Genomic DNA, 27,988 nt, shown 5'->3' on the forward strand with positions numbered 1-27,988 from the left:
CATTGTTTTTCTAATAACCTTACCTTTGCAGTGAAACTCTTCTCAACTAAATACTTAGCCGGAAATTCTAGAAGTTACTTTAGCTCTTTTCCGAGAAGTGGGTCTGCAAATCCCATCTACGTCTCAAACTTTTCATAATTAGACCGATTAAACTGTCTCGGCTGCAGAGTCTTATTATTCTCTTAAATCTTTCTATTTCTTCTCAATTGACTCTTCCTGCAAATGTCGGCTAGGGTTCCAGTGGTTTCGAATGTATTAATCTCGCAATCAGGTATGGTAAATCCAACCCTATCTTTAAACCTAGCAATTAATTGAATTAAATGAAAGCAACATTTCCAAACCAGAGCTCCTAAGCAGTTCACCCACGGGGAGGACTGGGAAAAAGGGTTTCCCCGGAGCGGGCGGGGCAGGCGCGCAGACTCAGATCGCGATCGGCCGCTCGAGGCTCCGCCCCTCACGCACTCCACGCCCCTCGGTCGTACACGCCGTCTCCGGAGCGCACGTCGGACGTCGAGCGGAAGTGATGTAAGGCGGCCGCCGGACGTGTAGTCGGTGCGTTGCGCGACTGGGCCTTGGAGTGGACTGGTTGGTACCCCCGTGAGAAGATATCGCTATGTCGATCGAAATCGAGTCCTCGGAGTGAGTGCTGCGGGGCGGAAGTTCGCACAGCGCGGGGGGCGGGGAGGTGAAGGGTGTGGGGGGGAAGAGGCTCGGGGGAGGCGTCTGAGAGCCTCGGGAGTGGAGGGGCATTCCCTTGCCCTCAAAGAAACATCTTGGATCAGGCTACCTCGGAGGCGGGTCCTCTAGAAAGTAGCGGGCGAGAAGCCCAAAACCCCATGGGAGACTGCACGGGGCTAGAGGGAAGGATAGGGCTTGAAGAGTTGAGTTGTAGCCATCGCCGACTCCTGGCGTGTTCTGTGACGGGTCAAGTTGCCCATCCATTCTGGACTCCAGCCTAATTAATTACCTGCGCAGGAGAGCTTGGGTTCTAAGCTTCCTTCTCTCCCAGCTCTCACTTAAACAGTGTGGCTCGTTTCCTCGGTGCTTAGTCCCTTTGCTTTCCTTTGCCCAGCACTTACCCAGTATTGTCACTGCCTCTCTGCCCACCCTACTGGCCGGTGTAGGCGCCCAGGAGCTCCTTTTGTTTATAGTCCCAGTGCTTAGCACTCCGTAGAGGCTCAGTTACTGCCTTTGGAATGAATGAACAATTAGCTGTTTTATCACGCTCTATCTGGCGCTGAATTTTGATTGGGCAGTGAGTTCTCTGTAGCTACAAAGGAGAAACAATTTGAAGATTGGGCCAGAAGAGTGATCGACTTGGAGGGGAGGCCGACTAATGAGTGACTGAAGAAGGTCTTTAGTGAACCCTTTCAGTACTCCACCCTCTACTTTGCCCTTGCCAACATTTAATAATTGAACCAGGAGACAGAACATTTATGTCCTGAATGTAAAAAAGGGAGAGGACTTGTCCTGGAGACCTGCCACAAGGGAAAGAGAGGTTTATTCATCCAACAAATATTGAAGTCTACTATGACCTGGAGGATGTAATGAACAAAACAGAAATCCTTGCTTTTATAGGCCAATGTGGATTGGAGAGGGCTGACAACAGAGAAAAACAGTAAGTAGAAGATGAGACTTAACAGTTGGTAGTAAGTGTTGAGAAAAATAAAGCAAAGGAGTGATAGTGCTGTCAACTAAGACAGAGTCAGGGCAGGAGTTGGAAAGGATTCCGTGCTTTGGGATCCCTGGGTGGCGCAGCGGTTTGGCGCCTGCCTTTGGCCCAGGGCGCGATCCTGGAGACCCGGGATCCCAGTGCATGGAGCCTGCCTCTCCCTCTGCCTGTGTCTCTGCCTCTCTCTCTCTCTCTCTCTGTCTGTGTGACTATCATAAATAAATAAAAACTAAAAAAAAAAAAAAAAAAAAAGGATTCCATGCTTTGGGGTCTAATAGCAGACACCAACCATTCTCCTATCCTTGGGCTGTTGCATGGGTTGTTTGTTTAAGACTTTATTTTTAAGGGGCACCTGGGTGACTCAGTGGTTGAGTGTCTGCCTTTAGCTCAGGTTGTCATCCCAGTGTCCTGGGATTGAGTCCCGCATCAGGCTCCCCATAGGGAGCCTGCTTCTCCCTCTGCCTGTGTCTCCGCCTCTGTGTATGTGTGTGTGTCTCATGAATAAATAAAATCTTTAAAGAAAAATATTTTATTTTTTTATTTTTAATTTTTAAAAATATTTTATTTTTTCATGAGAGACACACACACAGAGGCGGAGACACAGGCAGAGGGAGAAGCAGGCTCCATGCAAGGAGCCTGATGTGGGACTGGAGCCCGATGTGAGACTCGATCCCAGGACTCCAGGATCACTCCCTGGGCTGAAGGCAGGTGCTAAATTACTGAGCCACCCAGGGATCCCCAAAAGATTTTATTTTTAAGCAATTGCTACACGCAATGTGGCGCTTGAACCCACAACCCTGAGATCAAGAGCTACACACTATACTGACTGAACCAGCCAGGCGCCCCTGCAATGTTTTTATTATCAATAGTATCTACTGTTTACGGAGTATTTTCTCTGCTAGTCATGCCATAAACAGTATGGTCATCCTTTTCTTCAACCCTACGGAGTAGGTATTTTTCTTAACAGATGTGGAAACAGGCACAGAGGTGTTAATGGACTTGCCCAAGGTCACAGTAAGTGCAACTCTGATTCAAATCCCAGCCAATCTCCAAAGCTTTTAGGTCTTTATGTATTACAGTTGACCCCTAAGGAACATGGGTTTGGTCTCCTTATCTGAGGATTTTTTTTATAGTGTACTGTAAGTGTATGTTCTCTTCCTTATGATTTTCTTTCTTCTAGCTTACTTTATTGTTAGGATACAATATATAGTACACATAACATACAGCATATATGTTAATTGACTGTTTATGTTATCAGTAAGGCTTCTAGTCAACAGCAGGCTTTTAACATTTAAGCTTTAGGGGAATCAAAAGTTAAACGCAGATTTTTCACTGTAGGGGGAGGTCAGTGCCCCTAACCTATGTTGTTCAAGAGTCAACTGTATATTGTGTTTGAAGAAAGTAAATTTGATTTGAGGTGTGTCAAATGTGAGACCTTTACAGGGACAGTGTCTTTTTGGGGAGTGCAAATAGTATGCTAAGAAAGATAGTAATTACTAGAATAGCAGGGATCTAAGGCTGAGTATCTTAAAGGGGCCATGAGAGAAAAGACTGCAAGTAGCAGTAAAGTTTCCTTCTGCAGGAGTTTTTAAGAAGAGAGTGTTTGCTTTCCTGTCTGGGATGTGCTCAAGAGCCATGTTGTCAGTTCAAGCCTTCATTTCTCCATTTATCTCTGTTACTTGGTCAAATCTTCATCTATAAGATGGACATTATAGTAATACCTAGCTCATAGCATTGTTTTCAGGAATAAATGAATCAATATGCCTAAATACTTAAAACAGTACCCAATATAGTAAATGCATAATAAATAATAAACTTTGTTCATTGTTTTATGTTTATTATTTCTCCCTGATAGAGGGAATTGACTAAATTCCAATCTGCCCTTCCAACCAGGGCAGCCTGACCCTCTATACTCCTGCTGTCCGTAGCAATACAGTATGAGGGGCACCTGGGTGGCTCAATGGGTTAAGCGTTTAACTGTTGATTTCGGCTCAGGTCATGATCTCAGGGTTGTGAGATCAAGCCGCACATTAGGCTCTGCACTGAGTGTGTGCCTACTTAAGATTTTCTCTATTTCCCTCTCCTCTGCCCCTCCCCCCAAAAAGAAAAAAAAGAAATACAGTGTGAGCCACATATGTACTTTTAAAGAAGGAAAACAGTGTATTATAGCATTGTACAGTGAAGTTTCATAGTCTATATGAACAGATTCTTCACTAGATTCCTTATTAAGCCCAAGATCAAGAAGTTTTAACTATAAATAACTATATTTAACTATAAATGACTTAAAAGTTTTCTGTTACATGTTGAAAGTAGTTGCTTCTTTTCTCCATATTTGGAAATCATCTGGCTTCTCTCTTCCTTGGGAAAGTGAATCCACAATGTTTTTATTTCACTTGTCCTGAAAATCTGGTAATAAAGGCAGTGGGTCAGTGTTGCTTTGTTTTGGTTTTATACATGGTATAGTTCTACTTATTCAACAAATCCCTATTAAGAAAATCTCAATTCATATTTTTTGGATTGTCATTTAAAAAAAAATAGACCAAATCATCCTATAAGCATTTCAAGTATATTGTGTCAGTAACTGGACTAGGTTTAAATATTTCACACAAGTGAACAACAATGGGAGTACCTGAATGGCTCAAGTCGGTTAAGCTCAAGTCATGATCTCAGGGTCGAGCCCTGCATCAATTCTCCCTTCCCTCTCCCTCTGCCCCTTCCCACACATTCATGCTCGCTCTCCATCTAAAATAAACCAATCTTTTAAGAAGTGTTCAGCAATATAATCATACAAATTGAAAAAGAAACTTGGCATAATAAAAAGATCTTGGGACTTGAAGTAGGAGAGTCACCTTGATACCAGCTCCCTTTCTAGCTGACTGTAAGACACTGGGCAAATTATATCCCCTTTTTGAACTCCAGTTCTTGAATTTTGAGATGGAAGTAGGACTGGATGATCCTCAAAAGCCTCTTGTAACTTGAGATTCTGTGATTTCTGGAAAGTTTACTTAATGTGATAAAGAAATGGAAAGCAAATAGTGAAAGGAGGATGGCCGAATAAAATATGAATAAGAATAAGCTGTGGTGGGTGGCTTTATTTTGTGGACTTTTTGGTGAGTGAGGATTCCTGAGCTAGATGACTTGCTTTCTTTTTTCAGTGTGATCCGTCTCATCATGCAGTATCTGAAGGAGAACAGTTTACATCGGGCATTAGCCACCTTACAGGAAGAGACTACTGTGTCTCTGAATACCGTGGACAGCATTGAGAGTTTTGTAGCTGACATTAATAGTGGCCATTGGGATACTGTTTTACAGGCTATACAGTCTCTGAAATTGCCAGATAAAACCCTCATCGATCTCTATGAACAGGTAAGAGTGGAGGTGATGCTGGTTTATTGGTTTATTGTGGGCCACCTCACTGGGAAGCATCAGTGAACATTCCTTGAATGCTCTGGGGGACTGTAATAGCCCTTAAAACTTATACTGTCAAGGCTTGAGTGCTACTTTAATTTTTTTCCCCTTTTTTTTGAAAAGCCAAGATTTTCCCAAGTTAAAATTATTTTTTAAGTGATCACTAAACAAACTGTTCTGGGACGCCTAGGTGGCTCAGTGGTCGAGCGTCTGCCTTTGGCTCAGGGTCTGATCCTGGGGTCCTGGGATCGAGTCCCACATCAGGCTCCCAGTAGGCAGCCTGCTTCTCCCTCTGCCTATGTCTTTGCCTCTCTCTCTGTCTCTCTCATGAATAAATAAATAAAATCTCTAAACAAAAACAAAACAAACTGTTCTGAAACCAGTTAGTGTATTACAATTCAGTTCCAGCACTAACCACCCAGAGTTAGTGTGGACCTTGTAAGCTAAAGGCCCAGTCCTCCACAAGGTAGCCCTTATTTCAGATGCAGGCTGCCTTTTTTGCAGGTCTCAGGCCACACATACTTCTGACCAAGTGGCTGCATATCTGAGGTTCCCCATGACCCTTTCAGAATGTATAATTCACTGGAATGAACCACAGAATTCAGCAAAGTGCTATATTTGTGATTACAGTGTTATTATCAAGAATACAAATCAGGACTAGTCAAATGAAGGGACATATAAAGGTGAAGTTTAGGAGGGTCCTGAGTCCAGAGCTTCTAATGCTCTTTCCCTATGGAATCAGAGCATCTCTCTCACCTGGCTTATTAATGTGTTTACCAACCAGGAAGCTCCATTGGGGTTTTTATTAGGGTTTCTTTCAGTCTCCCGCTCTACCACTCCTTGGAGGTTAGGGTGGCTCAAAACCTCAACCTTCTAATAGGATTGGTCTTTCTGGCAACCAGCCTTTTCCATGAGCTGTCTTCATAGCACAAACTCAGATGTGATGCAAGGCTCATTAATAATGAATATATTCCTATCATTAGGGAAATTCCAAGGTTTTTAGAAGCTCCTTGCCAGGAAACCAGGACAGAAATCATACAAATTAGTTATTATACACTTGTATGATAACAGAATGGGCTTGCTGGAAGTAGGAATATAGTGTTGTTTGAAATAAAAATAGGATAGTTGGTCTGTTTATTTACAATCCACATGAGTTCAGTAATTCCCCAAAGAAAATTTTGTTAACTGGAGAAAGGTTTCTCTGGAGCCCGTGGAAATATTCTCATCTTTAATTTTCTTGGGTTTTGTATTCTAAACAGGAAGCCTGAGGTGAGAGGAGATGGATAGATAAAAATGAAGAACAGAAGTTGAAAGATTGAATTTACCAGGGCACTGGGGTGGCTCAGTCGGTTAAGTGTCTGACTTCAGCTCAGGTCATAATCTCAGTGTCATGAGATCAAATCCTGCATCAGGTTCTGCTGCTCAGCAGGGAGTCTGCTTCTCTCTCTTCCTCGCCCTTCCCCGCCTCATGCTCTCTTTCTCTTTCAAATAAGATCTTAAAAAAAAAGATTGAACTTACCATTTATAATTGCTTTATTTGTCCACCTGAAAATGCTAGGGAAAAGAGGAAGGAGCATTTCCTAATATTGGAAATCATGTTTCGAGGCCATTTCTGAATCAGAAATTGTACTGAAAGAGTACTAAGAGAATGCATTGAAACAGACATTTTCTTTCAATTATCCAGGTTGTTCTAGAATTGATAGAGTTGCGTGAATTGGGGGCCGCCAGGTCACTCCTGAGACAGACTGACCCCATGATCATGTTAAAACAAACACAGCCAGAGCGGTATATTCATTTGGAGAACCTCTTGGCCAGGTCTTATTTTGATCCTCGTGAGGTATGACAAGAGACTTGTTAACTTTAAAAACATGCAATAATGTAATCTGCTTTTTACCATTTTATTGGATACTGTTTGTGATTTTGTTTTAGTTTTTGAGAATGTTACTTTACTGTTTATGTATGTTGATTGAAATTTACATATGCAGGGACGCCTGGGTGGCTCAAGGGTTGAGCGTTTGCCTTCAGCTCAGGGCGTGGTCCTGGATCCTGGAGTCCCGGGATGGAGTCCCACGTTGGGTTCCCTGCATGGAGCCTGCTTCTCCCCCTGCCTATGTCTCTGGCTCTCTACCTCTCTGTTTCTCTCATGAATTAAAAAAAAAAAAAAAAAAAAAAAAACTTAAAAAAGAAATTTACATATGCTAGAGAGAATAATATTGTTCAGTTTTCTTTAGTTTTTGAAGGTCTTCCTTTCCTTGCACACCACATTTTAGAGGGTTGTATGTTGATTACTAAAGAAACAAAAAAATTTGCTCTGATGTAATTTCCATCTTAGCCCAAGTACTTATTTGACCCTGAAGTGCTTCCTGACTACTCATATATTTAGTGTGCATTTGTGTCCCTTGGCCCTACAAAGTGCAGTTTTCTCCCAACTTTCTTAGTTCTTATAAAGCTCATGCTTTTGTCTCAGCTTACTGGTAGAGTGTGGTGACTTAATACTCTTTTCTTCTTTCCAAATCTTATATGTATAGTTTCATTATTTCTCACCCAGCCTTTTATTAGTCTAAATAGGAGGAAAAAGAATTTAATAGGTCCTAGGTAATGATGGAAAGTTAAGGTAAACTCACAGAAACCGTGAGGCTAAAGGAAAGAAATTTAGATTACCATGACAGGATTCAAGTTAGAGGTGGTGAAGAACTTCTGGGCTGGGAGTCATTGGGCCCAAATAAATTACCAAAGAATTACTAAAAGAATCATTATTTCTGCAGATTTTTCAAAAAACTAGAGAAATAACTCTGGCTTTGATGTGGTTTACTTGGACCCTTTCATAAATAACAGTATGGATTGGCTGACCTCAGTTCTTTCCCAGCTCTTTGAAATGCAAGTGGGGAGAGTTGGGAAGTTGTTTTAATGGATTAATATGACTAATCCCTTTTTTAGCCAGGTATTTCTTTTTATGTTTTTAAAAAATGTTTCTGCTTGATGATTATTGTTGTATTTAAATAGGCACACTCATACCCTGTAGCCGTTTCTTAGAAATGATGCTACTCCTTCTTTTTCAGGCATACCCAGATGGAAGTAGCAAAGAGAAGAGAAGAGCAGCTATTGCCCAGGCCTTAGCTGGGGAAGTCAGTGTGGTGCCTCCATCTCGTCTCATGGCATTGCTGGGGCAGGTAATTAAAGTCTGTGGAACTGAAATTACCCTGCACTCCTGGTATTGTTTCCTGTATATAAACTATGTACAGGCTAAATAAATCAGACATCTTTAGAGTTGGGAATACCTGTAGAGCTGCTTGTACCAACACCTGTGGCATGCTGCCCTCATCTTTCCTGGGAGAAGCAGTATAGATTAGTGGTTAATAACATAAGCTCTAGAATTAGTTAGAATTAGGATGACCATAGAATATATTATTCCATCTGGGATGGCTTGAGGGTATTGTTGATCATTGTGCCAGGACACTGTCAAAGGCAAATTGGAAGAATTGTTTACTGTTGTTAGAAGCCAAGATCTCTCACTTACCAACTGATGTGGTCTTTGGCACATTACCTAACTTTGCTGGACTTTTTAATTTTTAATTTTTTTAAAGATTTTATTTATTTATTCATGAGAGACACAGAGAGGCAGAGACATAAGCAGAGGGAGAAGCAGGCTTCTCATGGGGAGCCTGATGTGGGACTTGATCTCAGGACCCTGGGATCATGACCTGAGCCAAAGGTAGACGCTCAACCACTCAGCCACCCAAGTGCCCTGAACTTTTTTTTTTTTTTAAGTTATTTCTACACCCAGTGTGGGGCTCAGACTCCTGACCTTGAAATCAAAAGTCACAGTTCCACTGACTCAGTCAGCCATGTGCTTCCCTAACTTTTCTGATCCCATTTACTCATAGTGATGTAGTTGGGATTGAATGAGAAAACACATTTAAAGCATATCCTGAATTGCCTGGCACTTTTTTTTTTTCAGTTAAAAAAAAATTTTTTTTTTTGGCCTGGCACCTTGTAAATCCCAAGTAAATGATAGCTGCTGATGGTGTGTGTGTGTGTGTGTGTTTTAAATAGTACTAGTAGTATTACTAGCATTGTTACTGAAAACTAGAGTAATAGATTTTTATAAATAGCACAGGGTACAAATGATTAATAGAGATATAAATAGCCTTTTTGCAATAAATCTGGGGCACTTACTTTAGAATGAGGGGAAAAGGTCAGATCAGATTCACCTCATTTTATACAGCATAATTTCAGATGGATTGAAAGTTATATCAGAAAGTAGACAAACCAGGGGATCCCTGGGTGGCGCAGCGGTTTAGCGCCTGCCTTTGGCCCAGGGCGTGATCCTGGAGACCCGGGATCGAATCCCACATTGGGCTCCCGGTGCATGGAGCCTGTTTCTCCCTCTGCCTGTGTCTCTGCCTCTCTCTCTCTCTCTCTGTGACTATCATACATAAATAAATAAAAATTAAAAAAAAAAAAAAGTAGACAAACCAGAAATAATGTATCAAACCTTTTGATAAGGAAGGACTTCCTGTAATTAGGGAGTAAGCACCAAAGGAAAGCTCAACAAATTTAATCACTTAAAAGTTTAACTAAAGAAACCTATTTTTTTTTTTTTTTTTTTTTTTTTTTTTTTTTAAAGAAGTTTATTTTTTTATTTATGATAGTCACAGAGAGAGAGAGAGGCAGAGACATAGGCAGAGGGAGAAGCAGGCTCCATGCACCGGGAGCCCGACGTGGGATTCGAGCCCGGCTCTCCAGGATCGCGCCCTGAGCCAAAGGCAAGCGCTAAACCGCTGCGCCACCCAGGGATCCCCTAAAGAAACCTATTAAGCTATAATCAAAAATAGGCAGATTGGAAAAACATTCTTTTTGGCAATCATAAATAACAAATACCTGATCACATTAAAAGCTCACAGATTGATAGGAAAAATAAGAAAAATACAATAGATAAGTGCACAGAGAACATAAAGAGTAAACAGAAGAGGAAATAAATTGGGAATCGGACTAAGATTTGGCAAATGATCTAGCCTAGGACCATCAGTCTCCAAAATCCATGATTTTTCCACTCCCCAAATGTAGTCATAAAGAGTGTTGAATTTGAAACCTTTTGAGAAAACCGTTTGGCAGTATATATCAAGAACCTTAACCATTCTTACTCTTTTTTGGATTCAATAATCCTTCTAGGGATCTATTCTAAGTGAGTATTACCCTCTAAATAGAAAAAGCCTTATATTCAGAAGTATTTGTGTGGCATAATTTAGCCATGTGAAAAATTGGTCACAGTGTGACTGTCCATTAATATATATTTTTTTTTTTTTTAAATTTTTTTTTAATTTTTTATTTATTTATGATAGTCACAGAGAGAGAGAGAGAGGCAGAGACACAGGCGGAGGGAGAAGCAGGCTCCATGCCCCGGGAGCCTGATGTGGGATTCGATCCCGGTCTCCAGGATCGCGCCCTGGGCCAAAGGCAGGTGCCAAACCGCTGCGCCACCCAGGGATCCCTGTCCATTAATATATTAATTAAACTGTTAAATATTTACCAGGTAGGGTATATTTTACAGTCAGTGAAATGATAGTTATGTTATTGCATGATTTGATGATAGGTGAAAATAGAATATAAAATTTTATATAGAGGATAGTTATAGGTATGTTAATAAACATGCTAGAAGGTATACATAAAATGGTAACTAACAGTGGCTGTATTTGGCTGTTGGAACTATGGGAGATTTTTGTTTTCCACATTTTGTTTATAATAAAAGTCAAACCTATAAAAAAAATAGATACGGAAACATGGACCTGTTGGCTCGCAGAGTTCCCTTCCACCCTGAGATCAGCCTGTGTTCCTGAGACACAGAGAGTCGCACAGATTATGTTGTTTTTGGATGGCCAACGATGTTTGGATGTTAACCTGATCCTTTTGGGCTTGGCTTTGAGCAGTCAGGTCCAGATCTTAAAAGCACCCAAGTAGATCACTGGACATTTCTTTTCTCATAGGCACTGAAGTGGCAGCAGCACCAGGGGTTGCTTCCTCCTGGCATGACCATAGATTTATTCCGAGGCAAAGCAGCTGTCAAAGATGTCGAAGAAGAAAAGTTTCCTACACAACTGAGCAGGCATATTAAGGTAGGATCCTTAGATGCTCAGCCATTTGGTAATCATTTGTCAAGGACTCTATGTGCTTGCTCAACCAGGCCATGTGAGAACTCATTCTCCAGCTCTGACAACATTCAGGGTTGCTGCTGGGGTCCTCCTGGGGTCTTGCAATGGCACACCTCAGATGCATATCTAAGTGGACATAAATTTGGCAGCTGGCCCATCATGTGTCCTTGTACTTCCTCCCAGAAGGCCCTCCTTTAGAAGAATGGTTAGCTCTTTGGTTAAGCCTGGAGCTAAGTATGAACTTTCTGTGTATTTGTCCTGTTCAACGTTGGTGTTTTTGCCTGCTACATGTCCAGCAAAGTACCAGGCTTATGTGGTGTTTGAGAAAAAGAATTTTATCATTTCATGGCTGGTTCTTGTTTGTTCGTTTGTTTCTTTTCAAATTGTTTTAATCTGAGACTTTTTTTAGGAAAAAGCACAATCAAGTAATTGCTTCAGTTCCCAGAATTACAAACATATTTGCTACTTCAGCATCTCCTTTTTTTTTTTTTTTAAATTTTTATTTATTTATGATAGTCACAGAGAGAGAGAGAGAGAGAGAGAGAGGCAGAGACATAGGCAGAGGGAGAAGCAGGCTCCATGCACTGGGAGCCCGATGTGGGATTCGATCCCGGGTCTCCAGGATCGCACCCTGGGCCAAAGGCAGGCGCCAAACCGCTGCGCCACCCAGGGATCCCCAGCATCTCCTTTATATTAGTTTCTCTCTGGGTTTGTGCTCTTACTGAATATATGGATTTTGAAATATTTCATATTCTTCAAATCTTGGACTTTGGCTTAGAGCTTTGAATTTATCTTTTCTGGATTATATGTTTTGATTCACATGTAAAGATATTTCTGAGTGGCACTATTGTTTACCTAACTGAAGCCTTGAGACAAATAGAAATGCATTATAATTAGGCTGCCAGGCTAAGATTTTTTTCTTTTTTTTCTTTTAAGATTTTTATTTATTTATTTGAGAGAGGGAGAGTGCAAGAGAGCAGAAGATGGAGGGAGTAGGAACAGAGAGGGAGCAGCAGACCTCCACCAAGCAGGCAGCCTGACTCAGGGCTCAACCCCAGGACCACAGAGATCATGACCTGAGCTGAAAGCAGACACTTGACTGACTGAGCCACCCAGGCGCCCCAAGATTTTGTTTTATAAACACTTCCTTTTCTGGCATTTAAAGTGAAATTCATTCATAGTACAGCTTTTCTCTGTTCTCATTTGTCTAACGTTCTGTGGTTTTCATCTGTTATTGGAAACATCACTGCTGGTAAATGCTCGGGATACCTCTCCTAGGCAAATATTCTGTCGGCTTGAATTAGTTCCAGAGTTAGTCAGCCACATATTATCACTTGATTAAATAAAGGTCATGAAAAGAAACAGAATGGAAAATTTGTTTACAAAATAGTATAGTAAAACACATTTATTTTGAAAAAATGAATTTTTTTCCTCTAGATGTAAGACATATTGAGTGTGAAAGTCATACTAATGGTGGCTGCCTCAGGTAAAAACTTATTATTTTATAGGATTATTTGTTCCAAGTCCTGTGCTAAAGTAGTTCTTTCACATTACTTTGGGAATACCAACTTCACAGTAAAAAAAACTAGTTTCAACTGAGAGCCCAGACCTAAAACTGGTCAGAGAAAATACATCCATTGTCTCTGTTTCTAGATACAGAAATACTTCTCAATACTCTGTAATAAAGGCTTGCTGTGACCTTTGCTAGGGCAGGATTTCTCAAAAGGTTAAAATGGAAATTGATTTAAGGTCAATGCATCTGTTTCATCTGTTTCAATTGTTCAATTGATTCAAATTGTTCAAATTCAATTGTTCAATTGTTCAAAAGATTCAATTTCAATCTGATGCAATTTCAAAATGCATCTGTTTCATTGTTTCATTTGAAACAGTTTGGTCAGAAATCACATGTGGAGTGTGCTCGATTTTCTCCAGATGGTCAGTATTTGGTCACTGGGTCTGTTGATGGATTCATTGAAGTCTGGAACTTTACAACTGGAAAAATCAGAAAGGTAAAGTATTTAAAATATATCAACTTTTCTAGTAGGAGAGTTATCTATTTTTTGTTTTTAAATTATGTTATTTTTACAATATAAATTTATTTTTTAAATGAGTAATATATACATCTGATAGAACAGTTTTTTGAAAGAGAATATTTATTTGAGAGAGTGAGGGAGAGCTGGAGCATGAGCAAGGGGAGGGGCAGAGGGAGACAGAGAGGGAGAAGTAGACTTTCCACTGAACGCAGAGCCACGGGCAGGGCTCCATCCCAGGACCTGAGATCTTGACCTGAGCTGAAGTCAGATACTTACCTGACTGAGCCACCCAAGTGCCTCATCTGATACAACATTTTGTAAAATAGAAAAGTTACTCAGTAAAAGAGTCTTGCCTCCCCTCCTCTTGTCCCTCAGTTGGTTAATTCTGTTCCTTGGTCCCACCAGGGTTATCAGTTGCTTATGTAACCTTCTGGAATTTCTAGGCATATATAAGCAATTACTTACTATTTCTAATCTAATGTAATTGTGATATTAATTGTGTGTTTCTCTCATTATAAATGAAGTTGAATATCTTTTTATATGTGAAAAGCCACCAATATTTCCTGTTTTGTGAAGTCTTCATATCCTTACCTATTTTTCTTTTGGATTCGTATTTTTAGGAACAGTTTGAGGAAATCAGTATTTGTATATGTATTGCAAATATTTTTCAATTTTGATTGTTGTCTTTTGACTTTGCTCATCATTTTGTTTTATAAATTTTTTTGTATCATTACCTTTATCCATCTTTTTCTTCAACTTCTATTGCTTTCATGTTTCATTTTATGTTTACTTTTTGATTCATTGGAATTTGTTTAGAAGGATGAAGTTGGTGTAGATTCAACTTAATTTTTTTCCTAAATAGGTATTTATTGACTATCCACTGATTTAAAATAAAATATTTGTCATAGAAATACTAACTTCTACTCCATGGGTAGTGAATTCATGAGTGGTTTTCATTTTCCTACTACATATATTTCCTTATAGTTTGCTTTTTTTTTTTTAAAACCATGACCCTCTTACTTTGTAACTAGGAAAAAATAAAGGTACTTTGTTTTGAACAATAAGGGATGATAAAAGAAACATCACAATTAAGTAGATTAGTCAATACATACTTGTAGGAAAAAGGAGGTAACAATTTGGAAAAAGACATTGGTTTTTCACATCATATCCCTAAAATAAATTCAGATACATAAAAAACTTACAATGTGAAGTTGTAGGGGAATTTTGCATAGAAAGAAGATCAGTAACCAAAAGATTAGGGTGTTAGATCAGAATTGTTTACAATATTAATAATCATTAATACAATAATAAATACTATAATTATTCTCAGCACTATCAGTTCATTAGGAACACATGTTCATGTCACTAGTATTTGCCTTTGATATTTAGAGTAGGCACAGTCCATTATTCTGCTTGTAGTGAGTTTGTAGAGATCTGGTGTAGCTGGGGGGTTTGTGTTATTTTGGTAACTGCCTATCTTTGTTTCCTTTAGGATCTTAAATACCAGGCCCAGGATAACTTTATGATGATGGATGATGCTGTTCTCTGCATGTGTTTTAGCAGAGATACAGAAATGTTAGCAACTGGGGCTCAAGATGGAAAAATCAAGGTATTTATTAGTGGCAAAAACTTTTATATGTAGACATTTTGAGACTTCTGCAATGGGGTAGTGTTCTACATGTGATAGCTTAATAACAGCTATTCTTTGTTGAACATCCACTTTATGCTAATTTACTTTTTCTTGTTTAATTCTAATAACTCTGCCTAGGGAGGTCCAATAATCAGTTTAAGGTCACACAGTTGTAAGTGATAGATTGGCAAGCAAGATCTGCTCATCATGCCCTTTTCTGTTTTCTACCCTGGCTCACCTTTTATGATGTGTTTTACTTTGAGTTTTTTTAGGGAATGGAAGGGTCTGCAGTTGATTCCCTGTGGTTTGTATTTAATTGCTGGTAAAACACCCTGCGCTAGATAAAATATAGAAATGGTCTCTGCTAAGTGAACTTCGAGTCTAAATTTTTGTTTTAATAATTTATAAGGAAAGAGGTTTTAAGTTTCAGAGGGTTCCGTTATTGCACTACGTGAAGCAGCCATAGCCAGCTGTTAGCATGCATTTTTAATATTGTTTTAGTGCATCATTGAGCATTGTATCTTGCTTGGTCCTGCAGGCTACAGTGGGACACTATTTACAAGTTTTTATTATTTTTTTTAATAAAGGTATGGAAGATTCAGAGTGGACAATGTTTAAGGAGATTTGAAAGGGCCCACAGTAAAGGTGTCACCTGTCTAAGCTTTTCTAAGGATAGCAGTCAGATCCTTAGTGCCTCTTTTGACCAGACAATTAGGTAAGTAAGAGTCCCCAAACTCCCTCACTTGGGTTTGCTGTGATGAAGCACTGGAGGGAGATACTAATGATTCCTTATGCTTTAACCAAGATGGTGTTATATGGAGAGTGAGTGTATGTGGAGACCTCATTATTTTGTTCATTTGGGTCCACCCAGAAGAGAGATTAGAAAGGGATTATAGCAGTGCCTCATGTTTCTCAAAGTGCGATATTTTTGGACCGGCCTGCATTAAAAGCACCATGGAGGACACATTACAATATAGCCAAGCCTAGAAGTCTGTCTCTGAGCAGAAGCCTATGTGCCAAGCTTTTGGTTTGGTTTTGTTTGACTTAATGAAAATTATACTGCATATGTAATTGCATAGTCCTCTTTCTTCACCTGATATTATAATTTGAACTTCTGTAATTCATTGAAAGTATATTCAACATTTGGTCCCAATTGTAGTCTATAGAATATTAACTGTTCGTTTTCTTTTGTTTGTGATAGAATTCACGGTTTAAAATCTGGGAAAACACTGAAGGAATTTCGTGGCCATTCCTCCTTTGTTAATGAAGCAACTTTTACACAAGATGGACATTATATTATTAGTGCATCCTCTGATGGCACTGTAAAGGTTAAGTATTTGATACTGGTTTATTTTGGGGTTTCTATTTTTTGTCCTTTGAAGAATTTTCAGTGGTGATAATGGTGATGATTGTGGTGGAGTAAACTTCTTTATTAGTTGTTTTAGCTGTAAATGAGGGGAGTCTGAGACATAATAATAACTCTCTGGTGAATCCTTATTGAAAGGTGTTGGATTTCACACTTACATAATCAGAACAGACTTTATCACATGTAGGAAAAGAGGAAGGGTGTAGAGGCCTATACTTGTCTCCCCCTCATTTATAGTGGTTAAATTCTGTCTTGATATAGATATGTTTCACCCACAATAGTCAAGTTTACAAAGGGCTTAGTGGCCAGATAAATAGATCTCTTTTTTGTTGTATAGTCTCACCCCACCCTTGACCCCCCACATTTAGGGGCCTTTTGAACAGCATTTAGAGAGGGGTAGGAGAGGTGTAGAGTAGAACTAAGCCCTCTCTCAGATACTCACTGTTCTCAGCTATCGGGGAGAGTATCGGATCTTTAGCATCTTAAAAGATTTAGTTATTTTAATAGCAGGACTCATTTCCTAGAAGAAATGAGAAATCCAAATAGAAAATGGCTGGAGATCTTTGAGATCTCCATTTATATTCTGGACCTGCTTTTAAATTGCCTTAAGTGTGTAGTTGTGGCAGAAGCCGTAAGCATTTTAACACAAATGCCTAAAAGACTACCCTCTGAAATTGCTTGTTCTCACTTGGGAATTGAACCAGGAACCTGAGGGTAGGAGAGTCTTTCTCAGGATGGATGGGGAGATCCACAGTGCTCTTAGTACTTTAGTCATGGGATTTGCCCTCTGTGCTTTGTATATGTGTCTTACAACCTGTAAAATGCCAATAGGAGGTGACTTGTCTGTCTTGCTTAGTTTTGTGGTTTTTCCTTTAGTTCTTCAGCAAGTCAGGTATAACATCTCATAGACTTTTTGGACGGAAAATGCTGGGTGCCTTAGAACTCTTCATCACTGAAAAGTTCATTTTTCTCCTAGGCAGTTGGGCTTTAGAGAGGAGATTTGGGCAGATGAGAACAGTATTTATTAGGAAATAAATACTGGGGCATTAGTGAGGCAGTTATTTCCTCCTGTTATAGATATTCAACATCCATTTCGTAAGAAGCTCGGTTGAAAGCACAAAGGAAACAACACAGTCTATGCCTTTGAGGCTTTTCTCTCTCTCTCTCTCTCTGTGTGTGTGTGTGTGTAGTATATTTATATATATATATATGAATGGTGTCCAGACAATGCCATCCATGCAAGATTTGGTCCATTCCTTCTTTTTTTTTATTTATTTTTTTATTATTTAAAAAAATTTTTTTTTTATTTATTTATGATAGAGAAAGAGAGAGAGGCAGAGACATAGGCAGATGGAGAAGCAGGCTCCATGCACCAGGAGCCTGACGTGGGATTCGATCCCGGGTCTCCAGGATCACGCCCTGGGCCAAAGGCAGGCACTAAACCGCTGCGCCACCCAGGGATCCCGGCCATTCCTTCTTTAAGAGCACATCTCTGATTTTAGGTCATTGTGAAGTCTGATTTAACCTTATCAGTTCATAACAGCCCAGAAGGGCAAGGTTGAAAAGCATTAGGGGAGATTTTGGGCTGGGAGAGGGGTAATACAAGTGGCCACGAGAGATTCTGTCGGCTTGAATTAGTTCCAGAGTTAGTCAGCCACATATTATCACTTGATTAAATAAAGGTCATGAAAAGAAACAGAATGGAAAATTTGTTTACAAAATAGTATAGTAAAACACATTTATTTTGAAAAAATGAATTTTTTTCCTCTAGATGTAAGACATATTGAGTGTGAAAGTCATACTAATGGTGGCTGCCTCAGGTAAAAACTTATTATTTTATAGGATTATTTGTTCCAAGTCCTGTGCTAAAGTAGTTCTTTCACATTACTTTGGGAATACCAACTTCACAGTAAAAAAAACTAGTTTCAACTGAGAGCCCAGACCTAAAACTGGTCAGAGAAAATACATCCATTGTCTCTGTTTCTAGATACAGAAATACTTCTCAATACTCTGTAATAAAGGCTTGCTGTGACCTTTGCTAGGGCAGGATTTCTCAAAAGGTTAAAATGGAAATTGATTTAAGGTCAATGCATCTGTTTCATCTGTTTCAATTGTTCAATTGATTCAAATTGTTCAAATTCAATTGTTCAATTGTTCAAAAGATTCAATTTCAATCTGATGCAATTTCAAAATGCATCTGTTTCATTGTTTCATTTGAAACAGTTTGGTCAGAAATCACATGTGGAGTGTGCTCGATTTTCTCCAGATGGTCAGTATTTGGTCACTGGGTCTGTTGATGGATTCATTGAAGTCTGGAACTTTACAACTGGAAAAATCAGAAAGGTAAAGTATTTAAAATATATCAACTTTTCTAGTAGGAGAGTTATCTATTTTTTGTTTTTAAATTATGTTATTTTTACAATATAAATTTATTTTTTAAATGAGTAATATATACATCTGATAGAACAGTTTTTTGAAAGAGAATATTTATTTGAGAGAGTGAGGGAGAGCTGGAGCATGAGCAAGGGGAGGGGCAGAGGGAGACAGAGAGGGAGAAGTAGACTTTCCACTGAACGCAGAGCCACGGGCAGGGCTCCATCCCAGGACCTGAGATCTTGACCTGAGCTGAAGTCAGATACTTACCTGACTGAGCCACCCAAGTGCCTCATCTGATACAACATTTTGTAAAATAGAAAAGTTACTCAGTAAAAGAGTCTTGCCTCCCCTCCTCTTGTCCCTCAGTTGGTTAATTCTGTTCCTTGGTCCCACCAGGGTTATCAGTTGCTTATGTAACCTTCTGGAATTTCTAGGCATATATAAGCAATTACTTACTATTTCTAATCTAATGTAATTGTGATATTAATTGTGTGTTTCTCTCATTATAAATGAAGTTGAATATCTTTTTATATGTGAAAAGCCACCAATATTTCCTGTTTTGTGAAGTCTTCATATCCTTACCTATTTTTCTTTTGGATTCGTATTTTTAGGAACAGTTTGAGGAAATCAGTATTTGTATATGTATTGCAAATATTTTTCAATTTTGATTGTTGTCTTTTGACTTTGCTCATCATTTTGTTTTATAAATTTTTTTGTATCATTACCTTTATCCATCTTTTTCTTCAACTTCTATTGCTTTCATGTTTCATTTTATGTTTACTTTTTGATTCATTGGAATTTGTTTAGAAGGATGAAGTTGGTGTAGATTCAACTTAATTTTTTTCCTAAATAGGTATTTATTGACTATCCACTGATTTAAAATAAAATATTTGTCATAGAAATACTAACTTCTACTCCATGGGTAGTGAATTCATGAGTGGTTTTCATTTTCCTACTACATATATTTCCTTATAGTTTGCTTTTTTTTTTTTAAAACCATGACCCTCTTACTTTGTAACTAGGAAAAAATAAAGGTACTTTGTTTTGAACAATAAGGGATGATAAAAGAAACATCACAATTAAGTAGATTAGTCAATACATACTTGTAGGAAAAAGGAGGTAACAATTTGGAAAAAGACATTGGTTTTTCACATCATATCCCTAAAATAAATTCAGATACATAAAAAACTTACAATGTGAAGTTGTAGGGGAATTTTGCATAGAAAGAAGATCAGTAACCAAAAGATTAGGGTGTTAGATCAGAATTGTTTACAATATTAATAATCATTAATACAATAATAAATACTATAATTATTCTCAGCACTATCAGTTCATTAGGAACACATGTTCATGTCACTAGTATTTGCCTTTGATATTTAGAGTAGGCACAGTCCATTATTCTGCTTGTAGTGAGTTTGTAGAGATCTGGTGTAGCTGGGGGGTTTGTGTTATTTTGGTAACTGCCTATCTTTGTTTCCTTTAGGATCTTAAATACCAGGCCCAGGATAACTTTATGATGATGGATGATGCTGTTCTCTGCATGTGTTTTAGCAGAGATACAGAAATGTTAGCAACTGGGGCTCAAGATGGAAAAATCAAGGTATTTATTAGTGGCAAAAACTTTTATATGTAGACATTTTGAGACTTCTGCAATGGGGTAGTGTTCTACATGTGATAGCTTAATAACAGCTATTCTTTGTTGAACATCCACTTTATGCTAATTTACTTTTTCTTGTTTAATTCTAATAACTCTGCCTAGGGAGGTCCAATAATCAGTTTAAGGTCACACAGTTGTAAGTGATAGATTGGCAAGCAAGATCTGCTCATCATGCCCTTTTCTGTTTTCTACCCTGGCTCACCTTTTATGATGTGTTTTACTTTGAGTTTTTTTAGGGAATGGAAGGGTCTGCAGTTGATTCCCTGTGGTTTGTATTTAATTGCTGGTAAAACACCCTGCGCTAGATAAAATATAGAAATGGTCTCTGCTAAGTGAACTTCGAGTCTAAATTTTTGTTTTAATAATTTATAAGGAAAGAGGTTTTAAGTTTCAGAGGGTTCCGTTATTGCACTACGTGAAGCAGCCATAGCCAGCTGTTAGCATGCATTTTTAATATTGTTTTAGTGCATCATTGAGCATTGTATCTTGCTTGGTCCTGCAGGCTACAGTGGGACACTATTTACAAGTTTTTATTATTTTTTTTAATAAAGGTATGGAAGATTCAGAGTGGACAATGTTTAAGGAGATTTGAAAGGGCCCACAGTAAAGGTGTCACCTGTCTAAGCTTTTCTAAGGATAGCAGTCAGATCCTTAGTGCCTCTTTTGACCAGACAATTAGGTAAGTAAGAGTCCCCAAACTCCCTCACTTGGGTTTGCTGTGATGAAGCACTGGAGGGAGATACTAATGATTCCTTATGCTTTAACCAAGATGGTGTTATATGGAGAGTGAGTGTATGTGGAGACCTCATTATTTTGTTCATTTGGGTCCACCCAGAAGAGAGATTAGAAAGGGATTATAGCAGTGCCTCATGTTTCTCAAAGTGCGATATTTTTGGACCGGCCTGCATTAAAAGCACCATGGAGGACACATTACAATATAGCCAAGCCTAGAAGTCTGTCTCTGAGCAGAAGCCTATGTGCCAAGCTTTTGGTTTGGTTTTGTTTGACTTAATGAAAATTATACTGCATATGTAATTGCATAGTCCTCTTTCTTCACCTGATATTATAATTTGAACTTCTGTAATTCATTGAAAGTATATTCAACATTTGGTCCCAATTGTAGTCTATAGAATATTAACTGTTCGTTTTCTTTTGTTTGTGATAGAATTCACGGTTTAAAATCTGGGAAAACACTGAAGGAATTTCGTGGCCATTCCTCCTTTGTTAATGAAGCAACTTTTACACAAGATGGACATTATATTATTAGTGCATCCTCTGATGGCACTGTAAAGGTTAAGTATTTGATACTGGTTTATTTTGGGGTTTCTATTTTTTGTCCTTTGAAGAATTTTCAGTGGTGATAATGGTGATGATTGTGGTGGAGTAAACTTCTTTATTAGTTGTTTTAGCTGTAAATGAGGGGAGTCTGAGACATAATAATAACTCTCTGGTGAATCCTTATTGAAAGGTGTTGGATTTCACACTTACATAATCAGAACAGACTTTATCACATGTAGGAAAAGAGGAAGGGTGTAGAGGCCTATACTTGTCTCCCCCTCATTTATAGTGGTTAAATTCTGTCTTGATATAGATATGTTTCACCCACAATAGTCAAGTTTACAAAGGGCTTAGTGGCCAGATAAATAGATCTCTTTTTTGTTGTATAGTCTCACCCCACCCTTGACCCCCCACATTTAGGGGCCTTTTGAACAGCATTTAGAGAGGGGTAGGAGAGGTGTAGAGTAGAACTAAGCCCTCTCTCAGATACTCACTGTTCTCAGCTATCGGGGAGAGTATCGGATCTTTAGCATCTTAAAAGATTTAGTTATTTTAATAGCAGGACTCATTTCCTAGAAGAAATGAGAAATCCAAATAGAAAATGGCTGGAGATCTTTGAGATCTCCATTTATATTCTGGACCTGCTTTTAAATTGCCTTAAGTGTGTAGTTGTGGCAGAAGCCGTAAGCATTTTAACACAAATGCCTAAAAGACTACCCTCTGAAATTGCTTGTTCTCACTTGGGAATTGAACCAGGAACCTGAGGGTAGGAGAGTCTTTCTCAGGATGGATGGGGAGATCCACAGTGCTCTTAGTACTTTAGTCATGGGATTTGCCCTCTGTGCTTTGTATATGTGTCTTACAACCTGTAAAATGCCAATAGGAGGTGACTTGTCTGTCTTGCTTAGTTTTGTGGTTTTTCCTTTAGTTCTTCAGCAAGTCAGGTATAACATCTCATAGACTTTTTGGACGGAAAATGCTGGGTGCCTTAGAACTCTTCATCACTGAAAAGTTCATTTTTCTCCTAGGCAGTTGGGCTTTAGAGAGGAGATTTGGGCAGATGAGAACAGTATTTATTAGGAAATAAATACTGGGGCATTAGTGAGGCAGTTATTTCCTCCTGTTATAGATATTCAACATCCATTTCGTAAGAAGCTCGGTTGAAAGCACAAAGGAAACAACACAGTCTATGCCTTTGAGGCTTTTCTCTCTCTCTCTCTCTCTGTGTGTGTGTGTGTGTAGTATATTTATATATATATATATGAATGGTGTCCAGACAATGCCATCCATGCAAGATTTGGTCCATTCCTTCTTTTTTTTTATTTATTTTTTTATTATTTAAAAAAATTTTTTTTTTATTTATTTATGATAGAGAAAGAGAGAGAGGCAGAGACATAGGCAGATGGAGAAGCAGGCTCCATGCACCAGGAGCCTGACGTGGGATTCGATCCCGGGTCTCCAGGATCACGCCCTGGGCCAAAGGCAGGCACTAAACCGCTGCGCCACCCAGGGATCCCGTCCATTCCTTCTTTAAGCACATCTCTGATTTTAGTCAATTGTGAAGTCTGATTTAACCTTATCAGTTCATAACAGCCCAGAAGGGCAAGGTGAAAAGCATTAGGGAGATTTTGGGCTGGGAGAGGTAATACATGTGGCCAAGAGTGACTTCGTGGATCCCTGTGTATGTATCGACACTGTGGCTTCTGTACAGTGGTTCAAGCTGTACATTGGAATCATTTGTGGAGCTTTTAAAAAATGGACATGCCTATGCCCCCTCTCAGAGCTATCAAACCAGAATCTCAGAGTCCCAAGCATATAATTTTAAAAAAGCCTATATATTATTTTTATGTCCAGATAAGGGTGGCTTTCTGGTTGACAGTAGCAGTGTTGATACATAGCAAAAGATGTATTTTAAAGATACATAGCTCATTAGGAAAATTTTGAAAGAGATCATAGATTTTAAAAGGTTTTATTATATAGCTTTGTGACTTGTTGATACTTATTAATCAGCAACCATGCTGAGTGCTTATTTTGTATATGCAAAGCTAGGTATCTGATACGACTAACAAGAAGCTTTTTTTCTGAGTCAGTTTTATTCATTTTTAGTTATCAAATGTTCATTTTTTAAACCCAAAACTTTGAAATTCATATACCCAAAAAATGTTTATGCCTTAAATTTTTGTGTTATAGATCTGGAATATGAAGACCACAGAATGTTCAAATACCTTTAAATCCCTGGGCAGCACTGCAGGGACAGATATCACTGTCAACAGTGTGATCCTGCTTCCTAAAAACCCAGAGCACTTTGTGGTGTGCAACAGATCAAATACCGTGGTCATCATGAACATGCAGGGGCAGGTGAGTGCTCAGAAAGTGCCTTTGCACAGATCTTGCAGGCCATTCCTAAATTATGTCTTTGTTCTGGCCCTTCCCATAACCAAATATGGATTCATCACTCCAAAAACCTTATGTAGTTGACCCTTGAACAATATAGGGGTTAAGGGCATTGATGCCCTGCACAGTAATCTGCATATTACTTTTGACTCCCCCTAAAACTTAACAGCCTACTGTTGACTAGAAGCCTTACTGATAACATAAACAATTAACATGTATTTTGTATGTGTATTATATACTGTATTTTTTTTTAAGATTTTATTTATTCAAGAGAGACACAGAGAAGGGGCAGAGACATAAGCAGAGGGAGAAACAGGGTCCCTGTGGGGAGCCTGATGCAGGACTTGATCCCAGGACCCTGAGATCATGCCCTGAGCCAAAGGCAGATGCTTAACTGCTGAGCCATCCAGGCATTCCTATATATTGTATTCTTACAATAAAGTAAGCTTAGAGAAAAGGTAAATAAGAAAAACCTAAGGGGGGCACCTGGGTAGCTCAGTCGGTTAAGTGTCTGCCTTTAGCTCAGGTCATGATCCTGGGATCAAGTCAAAGATTTATTTGTCAGAGAGAAAGCATGAGCAGGGGGAGGGGCAGAGGGGGAGAGAGAAGCAGGCTCCCCACTGAGCAGGGAGCCTGATGCAGGACCCTGGGATCAAGACCTGAGCCAAAGGCAGATGCTTAATCAGCTGAGACACCCAAGCATCCCCATACTGTTTCTAAAAATCTGTGGGGTGCTGGATCAGTCAGAAGAGCATGTGACTTTTTTGGGGTTGTGAGTTTGAGTTCCATGCTGGGTGTAGAGATTATTAAACAAATTATTAAATTAAAAAATCTGTGTGTAAGTGGACATGTGCAGTTCAGACCTGTGTTGTAGGTAACAAACCCTGTCTGAGTAAGGGAGCTATAGTATGTGGATTACTAACTTAGGACATCTCCTAGTTACCACACCAATCTAAGATGAGAACTCTCATAGAAGGGCAACAGTGTCTTCATGATGTATATTTGTAGTCAGGGTGCCTGTATGGTTCCCAAGAAACCTCACTTTTGTAGCACCAGGGACATTAGGAGTGTCAAGGGAATGTGTTGCGGTGCTACTAAAATGTTGGCTTGAGCCCTTGGGGATCCTGCTGAGCATGGAGAAGTGCCAGGGCCTGGTGTCTGGAACCATCTCCATTCCCTTAGTCCTTATCACTGATAAATTTGTAGTTTAGAACCAATGGTCGAGGGGCACCTAGCTGGCTTGGCTGGAAGAGCATGTGATTCTTGATCTCAGGGTGTAGAGATTAAATAGACAGACTGACTGAACTAAGTAAACTGACGGACAAAAAGAGCCCACGGTTGAGCTGGCTGCTCTGTTCTGTCCACTGGGCCCCTGCACAACAGCTGTAGTTGCCTACTTCATAGTTTTCTGCTGGTACAGGATGAAGAGTCCCTGTGTGCACACCCTTTCCCTGATAACATCTTACAGAACCATTGTACAGTTATCAAGAACCAGGAAATTGACATTGATACAATACTATTAACTCAAATACTAACCTTATGTGGATTTTACTAATCTTTACAACATGCATTCATTTTGATGCAACAAGTTCTATGAAATTTTCTCCGACGTATAAATTTTTGTAACTGCTACCACAATCAGGATACAGAACTGTTTCACCATCCCCAAGGGAGCTCCCTCGTGCTACACCTTTATAGGCAAACCTTCTCCCCAACCCTAGCAATCATTGATCTGCTTTCCATTATTTTGTCATTTTGAGAATGGTGTAAAAATGGAATCATATGGTATGTAACTTTTTGAGATTGGTTTCTCTCAGCTTGATTTATGATGATGTGGTGTGTAAAATAGAACAAGTAAGGTCTTGGAGACAGTTCCATCTTGCATGAGGAAAGCATCATTCTGTTAGAGGAAACAGTGGAGTATTAGCCCACAAAGCATTAAGAACCGGTAGTATATTGATTTAGAAATTGCTTCAGGGTAAAATGACTTGAGTAAAAAAGGATTGGTAAGTTGGGATATATGATTAAGTTTAGATAGCTTATCCATTGAATGGTAAGTTGAGATATATGATTAAGTTTAGATAGCTTATCCATTGAATATTTCACAGGCAAGAGGATTTTAGCAGTGAGTGATCTAATTGGTGATCTAATTCTAAATGTCAATAAACCAAAATGCAAAATAACAATGTAAAGATGTTAAGACTGCGGCTTTAGAATTGGTGCTAATCCAGATGTTTTGTTTTTGCCTCTCGGGTATTATGGTATGATTTAGATTGTCAGAAGCTTCAGCTCTGGTAAGAGAGAAGGTGGTGATTTCGTTTGCTGTGCCCTATCTCCCCGTGGTGAATGGATCTACTGCGTAGGGGAGGACTTTGTGCTCTACTGTTTTAGCACAGTCACTGGCAAACTGGAGAGAACCTTGACAGTGAGTATTACAGATTTGAGGCCATCTAAAGAAATTTCATTTATACTTGTGTCTTTCTGAACGCTGAGGTAAACCGTCTCCAGACTGCTGTGTGAACCTTCATAAAATAAATATAAAATGATATCACCAAATAAAATAAAGGGCCCATAAATAATGGTATGGAATTACCTCCTCTCAGGAAAAGTGATCCTTCAGTGATCAGCTCAGCCTTAAGTGAATAGGAGGGTATACGTAAGGCAGAGAATAAGAAAGGGGACATGCCTGTCTAGCTAGCTAGATTAGCTATACACCCCCCAGAAAGCCACAAATACAGCTTATTTCTTGCTGTGCCACAATGTGATAGGAGATGGTCTTCCTCCATCTTCTAGTTGTGTCATTTGGAATATGTGGCCTCTAAGATTTCAGGAGGAGATAAACTAGCTGAGGGCTATACTAGATGTTTTTGAGACTCACATCTGGAAGTGGCTTATATTACTTTGTTCCTCATTCTTTTTTAGTTAGAATTCAGTCACATGTCTGACTGAATGCAAGGAGGGAAAGGGAAAATATAGTTTTCTGTGGCCCAGGAAGAAGTGAGAACGTAAACATATAAAAAATTGCATACATACCCATTTTAGAAAATCATCTCTTGGTCTGAGCTGGTTCTTGAGTAAGTTTTGGTGCACCTGCCCTATCAGGACTCCATACAGATCTCAGAGGAGCCTAGCTGAGGGATCTAGAGAATACAAGTTCACTGAGCTGATGATATTCTTTAGTCTATTATTAGCCTCTGTCTTGGCCTAGAATTTACAAAACTTACGAACTTTACAAAAATGATGGTAAATAGGATCAGCTGTAATGTGAAAGTGATTTGGGACAAAGCATTATTCACACATTGTAAAAAAACAGTACAGAAAATGTGAACCAGCAGTGTGATAGCCTCACTTGTTTTTATTTAGCCCTCTTTGAGCTTCCTTTAAAGTTTGATTTCTTTGGTGAGAAGTGGAAGCTTCATTCCTCCTTCCCACAGCTCTGGAGGCTTCTTCAGTGTGATTTATATAGATCTGTATCCTCTAACCCAGTGCTTTACTTTTCCCAGGTTCACGAGAAGGATGTGATTGGTATTGCACATCACCCTCATCAAAACCTGATTGCTACCTACAGTGAAGATGGACTCCTAAAACTCTGGAAACCCTAATTTCCACTTTTTTTTAAAAACTTGCTTGAGAGCATGTACTTAAGGCATATTCATGTATTGCTTTTTTTTTTTTTTTTTTAAAGCTACCTTTTCTAAGCAACTGAGTTAGGCACAAGAATAATTTTGTGGAAATTCATGTTCAAGTAGCAGTTACCCTTTTCTATATATTTTTAAGGTATTCATTTATCTGTTTCTAATTGGGGCACTTAATGTAGTCTTCTACCTGAAGGGTGAAACACTGCTATTTCTAGAAAAAAAAAAAAAAACTGTACTCCTTTGATTTGAAATGGTGATTTAAAAAGTAACTCCTGCAGTAAAACCGGTGAATAAGTAGTAATTATCCCACATTCAGTAGCTCTCTGTTGTTCTGTTTTTTAGATGTTAATAAACTTTACACCTTTTGGGGGCTTTGTTTTTAAATGT

The 27,988-nt window shown here is 39.0% G+C and overlaps 1 protein-coding gene across 1 annotated transcript; it reads left to right on the plus strand.

Moving 5' to 3' along the window:
• The first annotated feature begins 496 nt into the window (after positions 1-496).
• On the plus strand, positions 497-27,966 carry SMU1 (SMU1 DNA replication regulator and spliceosomal factor). The gene is made up of 12 exons (XM_041761151.1): positions 497-639; positions 4,828-5,038; positions 6,765-6,917; positions 8,140-8,250; positions 11,065-11,193; positions 13,119-13,238; positions 14,755-14,871; positions 15,480-15,607; positions 16,094-16,220; positions 23,760-23,927; positions 26,236-26,388; positions 27,467-27,966. The coding sequence occupies exons 1-12, from the start codon at positions 614-616 to the stop codon at positions 27,563-27,565; spliced, it is 1,542 nt and encodes a 513-aa protein (XP_041617085.1). The 5' UTR covers positions 497-613; the 3' UTR covers positions 27,566-27,966.
• Positions 27,967-27,988: the final 22 nt, after the last annotated feature.

Source organism: Vulpes lagopus, chromosome 7 (genome assembly GCF_018345385.1).
Source record: "Vulpes lagopus strain Blue_001 chromosome 7, ASM1834538v1, whole genome shotgun sequence".
Classification (NCBI taxonomy): Eukaryota; Metazoa; Chordata; class Mammalia; order Carnivora; family Canidae; genus Vulpes; species Vulpes lagopus.